General features: G+C 41.8%; 1 protein-coding gene across 1 annotated transcript in view; it reads left to right on the top strand.

The window, feature by feature from the left end:
- LOC138014147 (uncharacterized) overlaps positions 1-12500 on the top strand; it is a 44170-nt gene that overhangs the window by 95 nt on the left and 31575 nt on the right. Inside the window, exons 2-4 of the mRNA XM_068861166.1 lie at positions 411-716; positions 10148-10456; positions 11367-11484. Of these exons, the coding sequence (XP_068717267.1) occupies positions 11375-11484 (110 nt within the window). The 5' untranslated portion in view covers positions 411-716; positions 10148-10456; positions 11367-11374. The remainder of the gene's footprint in view (positions 1-410; positions 717-10147; positions 10457-11366; positions 11485-12500) is intronic.

Below are 12500 nucleotides of genomic sequence, written 5' to 3'. Positions count from 1 at the left end.
CAATTGGGGGCATTGTCGTGAATTACAGCTGCAATGAAAATCGCAATTCCCGGCCATAGACACAGCTGACCCTTTCTTATAGATTTTCTATTACCAATTATTCCATGTGGTGTTGGAGAAAGTAGTCAAATGCAGTTGAAAGAAATTGACATAATATTATTTGCAAATGTGGAAATATGCAATGGTGTTTTTACTTATTAATTGATTAATTGATTTATTTAAAATAAATTTTTGTTCCTGATAAGCCATCTCTCTTCATTTAAAATGTCACTTCCTTCATCAAATTAATCTCCTTTATTGGGAAGAAAGGAAGAAAGTTGCTTTTCAATTAAGAATGGTTGAATCAAATTTCACTCCATGGGCAAAGTTCATTTCTGATTTCTTGACTTTGCTGCATTTAAATCTTTCAGTCCCATCAAAAGCTCCTAGCAATTTTACAGTGACTGCTAACACATCTACGGCTATCATAGCGTCCTGGCAGCTTCCTTCCCCCGACTCCAGACATGGAACCATTAGAGGATTTAAGATATTCATCAGGAAAGAAGGCTCCGATATTAACAGACTAGAAAACATTTCTGTTTCCAACGTCACAATGTACACAAAAAATGTCGCCTGATTGGCTAAATTTACACGATATGGATTTCATGTGTTGGCTTTTACCTCCGCTGGTGATGGAACGAACAGTTCTGTTGAATTCGCAAGAACAAAGGAAGATAGTAAGTGATATTGTTCAATTTAACTTTTTTTGAAACAAGGCTCCCTTTAAGTTAGGTAAGTCAGCCTGTCACCCATTTAAATTAATGTATAGGTAAAAAACGAAAGTCTTTGTTTTAAGGCTGCAGATTATATCGTCTTTAGTTTTTTCATGGCTTATTACATTACGTTGCATGTGCACCTGTTCCATGTACTTGTACGTACCACAGTGGAATGTTCCAGTCATCACTTTTCCCCTAAACTTTTGGCAACAAAGGAAAACCATTTTATGGAAAGTATGAACCTTTATATATTTGAGCTGCAGAATAGAATGAAATGAAATTTGGAAAGATCATTACAGCAAAGAAAAGGAAGCCTAAAAAATCCAGGCATGAATGAGATTCGAACCCATGACCATGCAATTGCACTGCACTTGCTCTACCAACTGAGCTATCAAGGCAACTGGGTGCTGGTCACTTGTAAGTAGAACCCTTAAATAAATCCATGATCAGTGAAGTGGATTCAAAACCATGACGATGCGATTGCACTGCACTTGCTCTACCAACTGAGTTATCAAGCCAACTAAGAGCTGGTCACTTGTAAGTAGAAGCTTGAAATAAATCCATGCTCAGTGAAGTGGATTCGAACCCATGACCATGCAATTGCACTGCACTTGCTCTACCAACTGAGCTATCAAGGCAACTGGGTGCTGGTCACTTGTAAGTAGAAGCCTGAAATAAATCCATGCTCAGTGAAGTGGAATACACACACCGTAAATAAAAGATGCGGGTTAAAACTACAAAATACAATATGAATAAAAACTTGAATGCTGTGCACGTAATAACGAAACGGCCAAAACTGAGACGATTATACTTACATTGTTACGAATACTGGAAAGCTGTGGTAATTGAAACCAGACACTGCTGATCACTAGGACCGATTTACTGCGACTTACTGCGACTAGCGCAACTACAACTGATGGAAGGAGGCCCAAAAGGGTGTACATGACAGTAAGGGGACAATAAAGAACAAGAAAAGCTAACGAGGGGGTGTAAAAGTGTAAATGACATTGAAAACGAAACACTAAAGTGCACCCAATTAACACGTTTTACTAGATCTTACATACCGGCCCCTAAGTGCGTGGTCCAACAAGCACTTAAACTATTAATTGAAGTTAAATCTAAGCGGAAACTGATTAACTTTAAGCAAATTCCTTTAACTTAAGTCTATAAATTTCGTATGCTGTCCACAAGAAAAGGAATCAAAGTTCTTCATATGAATGCTTGAAATTTCTTAACTAGGGTAAAATGATCTTTGCTCCTTCCTCAACAAGTAAAACAAGTTTGTCTATTGGGCGCTCCAGAACAGCTGACTTGACTTTAACTTTGACCTTACGCACGAAGGCTTTCTTATCTGGGAAAACGTCTTGGATTCTTCCAAGCGACCAACAATTTCGAGCTGTGTTTTCAGCGGCGACAAGGACAACATCGCCAACAGCCAGATTTCTGCGGGGAAATAGCCATTTTTGACGACTCTGCAACAGTGGAAGGTACTCCCTTGATCGTCTTTTCCAAAAGATGTCAGAAAAATACTAAATTTGACGCCATCTACGCCGAGAGAACACGTCTTCCTTTTGAAAAACACCTGGTGGCATGAGCGAGTCTCATTTCAGCAATAGAAGGTGATTTGGTGTCAAAAGTTCTGGATCTGCTGGGTCGTCTGAGACAAAGGTGATTGGTCGGATGTTTAAAATGCTTTCCACTTCACACATAAGAGTGATGAGGCCTTCATCGTTGATAGGCTGCTCTTAAAGAAGAGCGCAAAAGATTCTCCGTACTGAACGAATGCAACGTTCCCAAATTCCACTGTGGTGTGAGCCATAAGGGGGTTAAAACTCCACTTGATGTTCTTCTGCAACTTTTCTTCGGAAATCTTGTTGTTATTCCAGGCTTGGATTGACTCCCGTAGTTCACGTTCTCCGCTGGTAAAAGTGGTTCCATTGTCTGATCTCATTTCTCGAACTTGGCCTCATCTCGCGATAAACCGCCTGAGTGCAAGCAAGAACAAGTCGGTGTCGAGGCTATGGGCAACCTCGATATGCACTGCTCGAACGGTAAGACAGGTGAATAGGACACCGTATCTTTTGACGAGACTTCTGGAACGGCGCACTTGAAATGGGCCGAAGTAATCCACTCCAACAGTTGTGAAAGGAGGATTTCCGAGGATTAAACGATCCTCAGGTAAATCAGCCATTTTTTGCTCACAAAATGGTGCTTTCTGTCTGTGACATTTGTAACAATTTGTCACAACCTTTTTGACTGTGGAATTTGCTTTAACAACCCAGTACTTGTGGCGTATTAGGCTCAGCACATGCTGTCTCCCTGAGTGACCTGAAAGCTTGTGATAATGATCAACGACGAGGCTTGTGACGTGGCTATTCTTTGGCAAGATAATCTGATGTTTTGCCTCTGTCGACATACGAGCCTGAGCCAATCTTCCACCAACGCACAGCAGGCCATTTCTAAAGAAAGGATCCAATTTTACGAGGGAACTTGTTCGCTTGACTCACTTGTCACTTGACCTATTGAGTGTGTTAATTTCGTCTCGAAAGGCTGTTTGCTGTACAACTTTCAATATCGCTCTTTCAGCGTTCTCCAGTTCTTCAGTTGATATCAGTGATAGTTTCTCTGGTTGCGTCTTTATCTGCCCAGTCTTCTGTCGAGTCTTGACCGCCGATAAAAGATTGCTTCAATACCGCAAAACCCAAGTGATAGATTTCTTCAAACGATACCACTCAGAGAACTTCTGAAAATGGTCTGACAGTGCTGTCACCGGGGTAACGCTGACTGGAGATATGGTTGTTGAAAGGGATTTCACTTCTCGATCACGCTTTACTTCTGGGTCGTCATCCTCCAATGCCATTGAAGCAACTGGTACAACTGACCACTGATGTATAGGGGTCCACAATAATTCCGGCCCCGCTAACCACTTCTCACAGTTTAACAACGCCTCAGCTGATAGCCCTCTTGATACGTAGTCGCCTGGATTTAAGATTCCTTGAATGTGGTGTCACTGATCTGGACTTGAGCCGTCTTGGATGGTTGCAATACGCTTAGCTACAAAGGTGTGGGAGCGTGTGCTCTCGTTCTTTATATAGCGCAGCACACACATACTGTCAGTCCAGAAAACCAATTCGGCGCTTATGGGCATTTCGATCTCTCTCTTTAGCATGCTGTCGTGACGTATGGATATGGTTGTTGTGGATAGCTCCAAACGAAGAATTGACACACTTTTCGGAGGGGCTAGACGAGACTTGGCAAACATGAACGAAAAGTGCACTTCACCCTCCACATTTACCAAACGCAAATAGCAAACTGAACCGTATGCTACTTCGGGACGCATCAGAAAAGTGATATAGCTGGCTGGAGACTACACGACCAAAACTTTTGGGGAGCACTGACCGGGTAACGGAAAACGATGAAAGCTTGGGGAGGTCATGACGCCATTTGCTCCAACTAGATCTGTATTCAGTAGGCATTTCGTCGTCCCACACCAGTTTGACTCGGCAGAGACTTTGAAGGATCTCTTTGGCGAGCAGAACAAATGGTGCAAGAAAGCCTAAAGGGTGGAACACGCTGCTAACCAGGGACAAAATGCCTCTTCGAGTTTGGCGGTTGAGCTTCATGGTGAACGTCAAAAAAGAACGTGTCAGATTCTACGCACCACTTCATGCCAAGCGCCCTCTGAGGGGGAAGTTCATCATTGTGAAGATCAAGCCTTTTAAACTCTGCTGAACACTCTTGCTCGGGAATGGCCTCAAGTACTTCTCGACTGTTACTAACCCATTTAGTGAGCTTAAAGCCGCCTTTCGAAAGTAGGTTCTGCAGGTCGTTGACACGAGCAATGGCAACAGCCACCGAGGGTAACGATTTAAGGCAGTCGTCAACGTAGAAATTTTTTTTTTCACAGTATTGACGACTTCAACAGGGAAAGTATTCTGATTGTCTTCTGTGGTTCTACGAAGGGCAAAATTTGCGCTTGCCCGGCGGAGACCATACGGCTCCAAAAAGATGAACGAGCATTTGATATTCCTGTGCTTCTGTGGCCATGTTGCCGTCATCCCACCAAAGGAAACGTAGGAAGGAACGGTCTTTCTCTGGAACTCGTACTTGGCAAAACATTGATTTAACATCAGCCATCACAGCAATTCTGTCTTCACGAAATCTTGTCAGAACTGCGACGAGTGAGTTGGTCAGGTCTGGGCCTTTGTACAGCATATTGTTGAGTAATAATCCTTTGAACTGAGCGGAACAATGAAAGACGCCCCGGATCTTGTTTGGTTTATGGGGATGGTAGGCTTTTCTTCAACCAATCGTTCCGGGCCAAGGCTTGGGTCTTATTGTTAGGGATCGAGGTGAAGCCACTCTTAAACGGCAGAGGGATTTCATAGTGACCGTCCTTGGACTTTATCTTCTCGGCGTTTCGCATGAAGCGGCGTTCGTCCTGAGACATCTCAGTTGTGTCATCGAAGAAAAGGTCAACAAAGTCGCGATTGTAAAAGTCCTGGACCATTTGTTGGAGCTGAGGGTCTGCTTTAATGAAGGAACTTACAATCCGAGTTCCACCGCGACAGCACCTAAGAGGCCCATTTACCGCCCAGCCAATTCGTGTCCTTGAAGCGTAGGGACCACCGTCTTATCTCGACCGGGTCAAGGACTTCCGGGATGTCACTGGCGATGAGAAGCCCAATGTCAGCATCAACACAAGGTATAAAGACACCATTGAGATGAGGCCAGAGGTCGATATCTTCTTGGGTGGGTATGTCCTCCTTGCTGACTGGAATCTCAGGTCTGCTATATAAAACGTGTAGCTTGACAAAATCATTGTGATCGAGATCGGACACGACCAGGTCACGAACGAGATAACTGTCAACCGGACTATTTCTTTTTTCTAGGGTAGAAAGAGAGGTTCTCACCTTTGGTCCACTAACTCCAAGTTTCTTTATCAGAGACTCTGTACAGAAAGAGGCACTACTTCCACTATCCAAGAACGCATATGTAATGACGGTCTTGTTAGTAGCTCTCGAGCGAACTTTTACAGGGATGATAGCCATAGCTGTCTTGCTGCGTACTTCCCCAGTAACTTCGTTTGGGCACTTATCAGTGTTGGCCACGGCGTTCAAGACGGCAATATCGTCAGTTCTGTCGGTACCAACACCAATATCTACAGTGGGTTTTTCACGGCTAGGTGTATGGAGAACTGTGGGATGTCTTCGAGTGCAATTTGTGATTTTGCAAGTTTTTCGTACTGGGCAATCCCTGGCGACATGCTTATCTGACAAGCATCCAAAGCAAAGCCTCTTTGTAGAGAAAAAGTTGATACGATCTTGATATGGCTTCCACCTTAAGATATGACAGTCTTCGAGAGCATGGTCTTTCTGACAATATGGACAAGATATAAAAGGCGCAGCGGAATTTACGTGATCCCCACCAGAAAACTGATCTGTGCTCTGGGGGGCACCCCTCTGTGCTTGGCAAAAGATGCTGACTTTGGCTTTCGCGGTTTGGAAGTAGGAAAGGATTGCGAGAATCTTTGTGGCTTGTGATCAGGCTGGGTATGGGAACTGCCTGTGATGTTTCCAAAAACTGGATTCGAGACAGTTCTTGCTTCACTATGGGACAAAGGCAAGGAAGTCACTAAATAAAACTGGTCTGCAGAGCACTTCCATGATGTCATCCGCTCGACGACGCCATCTCTCTCTTGTGTAGAACGGTAGTTTAAGAACCAGTTTTTGTATGCTTCCTGGCTGATCAAACTGAGATGCATACTGGCTGGTTGCCAACGCATTCTGGCAACTAGAGAGAAAAATAGAAAACTTATTAAGAGCTTGTCCATCTTCTGGCTTGATGGAGAGCCACGCCAAGGCTTTTCATCCGTAGGCACACAAGACACGATACTCGTCTCCATACCTTTTCTTCAAGAGTCTACGTGCTTCTTGATACCCTTCGTCAAATGGCAAGTGATGACAGGATCGTATCAGTTCCTTAACGTCGCCGGCTGTGTATTGTTCGAGGTAGTTGAGCCTCTCGTGACTGCTTTGGGTGCGAGACTCTATGAGGCTTTCAAAGGCCCGAATAAACGTACAGTATTCAACAGTATTCCCCATCAAAGGTAGGCACACGAGGCTCTGGAAGTTTTACTACTGGGCTTGTAATGCGGTTTGCTGACGCTGAAGTGCTATCGCCTCTTGATGGAAGTTATCAGGCATATTATTGACGACCGGCTCACTTTTTCCATGCTGGCTGCTGTCTTGAGGGCGACGCACACTTGCGATGTCCGCGGGGTTTTCACGATTTTCACGAAAACTTAGATGCCTAACCACTGAGAGGGCCTCAACTTTCAGGTCTGGCTCGGAGCGGGGCTTGTGTTGAAGTACGTCACTCGACAAACTTGGCATGTACAGTAGGAGAAAGCTTGACCTTTGGCAGCGCTTTTCTCAATTTCTGCTTCCAATTTAGGGCTTAAACGGAACTTCTTTTCTTCCAAAACTTGCCATTTTTTAAGCATAACTTCTTCAGCCTTTAGTTCTGCGAGTCTTGCCATCTCCTTCATTCTGGCAGCCTCAAAGGAAGAGGTTCGGCTTCCACAAGAGCACGCCCGAGACCCGCGATTCGAGTGCTTTGAATTACCCAAATGCATTTGCAAACCAACACAACTAACGGAGTCGTCAGGTTTCACATGAGAATCGTCTTGAAGCCCAGCGGCTAGTAATCTATGCCCAGCCGTGATGATCCAATCATTTACTAGGTCGCGAAAAACATCAAAGTGGTTGGCATGCCTTGACCAGTACCCTTAGCATTCAGTGACACTATTTGCATCTTTTACTTCAGACCAGTAATCGAATTGAGCACCTTTAAACTTCTCAAAAGCGGCTATCGCACGAGAGTTTTTCCTTTACCATCTGGAGATTACGATCGTCAGCCATCAAATCAAGAATCTCGTTTATTCTGGTACTAACGTTTGCTGCGAGACCAGACCTTGAGTTCATCATCGTACGAAGTCTTTCCCGGTACACCCCTTCCAAGTCTAACGTAACGTTCGGCCTTCTCACACGGGGTAATATTCGTAGCGGTTCTGGTTCAGTTGCATACTGAAAAGGCGCATCCATGCCGAAACGGCGAAGCAAACGTTCAATTTTCAACAGGGTGTAACTGCCATAAGCGGACCTCAAAACTCGTGGCATTTCAGACTCCACAAAACCACAAGGCGAAATAAAAAAGAAGGGAAAACAATTTATCGGTGATGTGGGAAATGCGGGTTGAAACTGCAAAATACAATATAAATAAAAACTTGAATGCTGTGCACATAATAATGAAACGGCCAAAACTGAGACCATTATACTTCAATGTTAGGTATACTGGAAAGCTGTGGTAACTGAAACCACACACAACTGATCACAAGGACCGACTTACTGCGATTTACTGCGACTAGCGCAACTACAACTGATGGAAGGAGGCCAAAAAACAACATGCAAAACTTTGGACTTATATACAAGACAGAAACTATATAAAAATACGTGCTAGAATGGAACGCCAGTAAGGGGACAATAAAGAACAAGAACAGCTAACGAGGGGGTGCAAAAGCGTAAATGACGTTGAAAACGAAACATTAAAGTGCACCCAATTAACACGTTTTACTAGAATCTTACACTCAATGAACTGGATTCGAACCCATGACCATGCGATTGCACTGCACTTGCTCTACCAACTGAGTTGTCAAGCCAACTAAGAGCTGGTCACTTGAACTGGATTCGAATGACTTGTTCTACCAACTGAGTTAAAGTGGTACTTCTTTGGATTTCAAAACTGTGTTAACTAAACACTAACTGACCCAAGTTTTAAGTTCTGATTTTAAAAAGACATCTGTTTATTCCAAGTGGAATTTCTTATTTATTGGTCCGCCATTACTAACTTTAAAATCTTTGGAGAGCTGGGTCGAGGAGAAAATGACGTCAAAGACTCACTAGTTTAAGAATGCAATGCGTGTGTACGCAGCCGAATTAATATGCAGCACGGGAGTTTCGGGCTTTCAGACTTTTAAACCCGTGTTTTGCATATGTAATAAATTGCGTTTACTCGCTGAAATTTTAAGCTAGTGAGTAAATGACGTCATTTTCTCTAGATCCAACCCTCTGAGGTCCAATCGGCCAGTTTTGAACGTGAGCAATGGCGGACCGTGAAATCCAAAACTTACACTCAAAATAAACAGCCTTTGGATAAAACTCAAAGCTCAAAATTTTGCAAGTTAGGTGTTAAGCAAACACGCTTTCAAAATCTAAAGAAAAGAAAGGAAATGATTTTTTGATCATAGTACCACTTTAAGAAGCCCGTTGGTTGCTTGTCAAGTGTACATGTAAGATGATCCCGAGGAAGCCGAATTAATCTTAAAATTGTCAAGGGTGCCTTAAAAGATCCAGGCTGGAATTAAAGCACGAAAGAAAGAAAAAGAAAAAGAAAAAAAAGAATTAAAACCGCAAAAGACTTGATTTTCCTGGAATTTGCAAGTCTGCATGCTAACACTTGTGTTGATTTTTCTTTTCCTCCAACATTTTGTTGCATCCAAGCCGTGCATGTTTAAATACTGTCCACTCTCTGACAGTATTGTGCAAAGGAACAAGTAATGTGAATAAAGTTGTTGTTGTTGTTGTTGCTGTTGTTTCCCTGGTATTAGAAAGAAAGGCCCTGCTTGTAGCAAGTCAATTCACTGAACAGAAGAGCGATTTAAAGACCAGGACTAAAGAAATTTCACTGAAGAACACGGAAAATTCTAAAGCTCTTTTTTCTTAAGTTTATTGTTTTTGTTTCAGAGTGAACTTACCTAAGAATGTTATTTTGTCTGCGTAGAGATGGTGGTGAAAGGGAGAAAATTGATGTAAATTTCTATTAATAGCCAATTTTCTCCCTTTCACCATCATCTCTACGCAGACAAAAAAATTCATAGGCAAGTTCACTCTGGGATCGAAGTTGGCCATAAATGCAAAAGACATTTGAGTGAACTTTTAGCTTACCTTTAAGATCATACGAGACCATGCAGATTGCTAACACACACAAACAAGACAACTAACCGAATTGAAGCTGCTTATAAATGTATTTTTTCTAGAAATTTTCAAGTCTGGACTATTCTTCTATATAATATATCAGTCTATTTTTAGTGATGGTGTATAGCCTCGCTTTGTGGGGATAACCATAAAAATGGTCGGGATCGAGGAAAAAGTGAGTGCGAGAAACCATCCCTCCCGAGGGCCTGTGGAACAGGATAATGCCCACCGATATTCACGTGCCAAAGACTAGAGAACCTTGATAACATTTTCAAATTTTTCTTATCCTTGTAACACATGTTATAAGAATTAATGAACAAAAGTCATTTATTATTTGTTTGATTTGTTTATTTTAAGTTCCCTCTAATGCTCCAAGTGGATTTACGGTGACTGCAAGCACTTCTACAAGTGTCACAGCATTATGGGGGCAGCTACTTACAGGTTCCAGAAATGGAGTAATCAAAGGATTTAAGTTGTTTATTAATAGGAAAGGGTCAGAAGACAAACCAAATATTCACTTGGTCAATGCTTCCAACTCTCCAGTGTACAGAAAGAAAGTTACTGGATTGCAAGAATCTACAGAATATAAATTGCAGGTGTTGGCGTTCACTTCTGTTGGTGATGGACCAAAGAGTCCTATTCAGGTTGTGAAAACACTGGAAGTTGGTAAGAGTTACAGAATTCTTCGAAAGATCAACGCAAGGCGAGGACCTAGAGCTAATTTTTCACGTTTTTGCCTCCATGTTTTTCGTTTTCTTACGATAGTATACCGGTAGTAATTTATAATGGTAATTAACTGAGTGGAGTGCAATTTGGTCTGAATTTCAAATTTCAGTCCAAAATTGCACATGACACGAAGTTTAATTATCACTTTATTACATCTATTTAGAAATCGCTCAAACACAGGATTTCAGTGAGTACCAATAGTTTATTGATCCAGCAAAGGGTTTATCAAAAAGGGGAAGCAGAAACGCTTTTACATACATTTTGTGTGCAAAACAGAAACATTCAGACGTCATGTGTCAAAAGCTCAGTCAAGAGTAACGAAGGACTAAAGTCAGATCAAAAACAGTTTAAACATGAACTTCGCCACACATTGGCTTTCTTTGTATCTCATTTTCTTATAAAAGCCTGGCTTCAAATCTGATTGGCTATTTTGTTTTAGTGTTCCTTTCTCATTGCCAGGGGAAAAGGTGCGATTTAGAGCAATCAAAGTGTGATTCACGAATAAATCGCAATGCTCACCAGTATTAATACACAATGAAACTGTATTGCTGTTTGTTTCATATCATTTATGTCTCATTGAAATCTGAACTGTAGAATCTCCATATTTATTAGGGGCATAAAAGGGCAGTAATATCCAGAGACTAGGGAAAACGTTTCATAAAACGTTGCATTAGATTTCAAAGGCATAAAGTTTCTCGTTGCCGACTGATGTATACTCCGTGATAATGCTTCATGTTGCACATTTTTATAGTTACTGCAGATCTTTGTGCTTAGAATTTAATTAAAAATACTGCATTGAAAATTTGATTCTAGTTTGTACCAATAATAATTTGTGCCATTTTTGGACCAGGTTTTTCCATGGCGAGTATTCTTGGTTTTTCCATTGGCGGTGTATTTTTTCTTGGCTTTCTACTTCTTGTTGGTTTTTCTTGCCATAAAAAGAGAAGGAAGAGGCGCCCTGCAAAGTGGTAAGCTTCTTTTCTTTTAACTGGTACAGTAGTTTTTAATGACTCATGAATTGGGGTAGGTAACACAATGCTTCTTAATAATTAAAAAGAAATCCTTTTATTCGTAAAAAAATGGACAACTTTGAGTTTACAAGACATGTTTCGATCGATTATCGATCATCTTCAGTTACAAGTGTACGTTACAGTGCCAATTTGAATTTTTGTCAATGTTACAATTTGAACTTACGTTAATACATTGCCGTTAGAATTTTAAATTAACGGTAAACGTTACAACAATTCTAAATGCAAAGAATCGCGCACAAACAGTGTAACAAAAAAAAAAACAAACTTAAGTGCTTAATGGCGGGAATTCAACTCAGATTCGACATTCCTCAGAGTGTTGCAAATGTTGCAAAATGTGAGAAGTCGTGTCCCTTCTCAGATGCTCACGGATGCACACCGAAATGTGTTGGGATGTTTCCCCGACGTAACAGGCATTACATCCTGCACCAGTGAATTTATACACGACACGCGAACGGAGGTGGAAAGGCACAGGATCTTTCACACTGAACATGTTGCGGATCTTAAATGAAGAAAAAAGCGAGGTTAATGTCTAAATCGACGCAAAAACGCTTGACTAGCTTATGTAATCTTGAAGTTCTCTGAGCTTGTGTAGAAAAGGACCCTACGTAAGGTAACTTAAAACACTTGCCATTAGTTGAGGGGGTCTGGGCACTAGTAATATACTGAAGTATCTTCTCGATTAGATGTGAAGGGAAGAGGACGTAAAATGAAAGTGAGGTTCTTAACGTCATTGTGAAAGCCCGCCCAACTGTTGTTGATTTTGAAGGTTCTATCAACAAGCGTTCTCAAAAGGCCAATTTTGTACGATGGAGCAGTGAAACTAAAGCAAGAGAGTATAAAGCTAGGAGAGGTAATCCCTCATATTGGCCCTATTCCCATCGTAATCCCTCTTAAGTTATTTTATATCTCCTGGGAAATCCGGTATTCCCACGAAGGTTCTCTGATAGCTAATT

The sequence above is a fragment of the Montipora capricornis genome, chromosome 8 (genome assembly GCF_036669925.1).
Source record: "Montipora capricornis isolate CH-2021 chromosome 8, ASM3666992v2, whole genome shotgun sequence".
Lineage (NCBI taxonomy): Eukaryota > Metazoa > Cnidaria > Anthozoa > Scleractinia > Acroporidae > Montipora > Montipora capricornis.
This window is presented reverse-complemented; position numbering and strand designations above follow the sequence as displayed.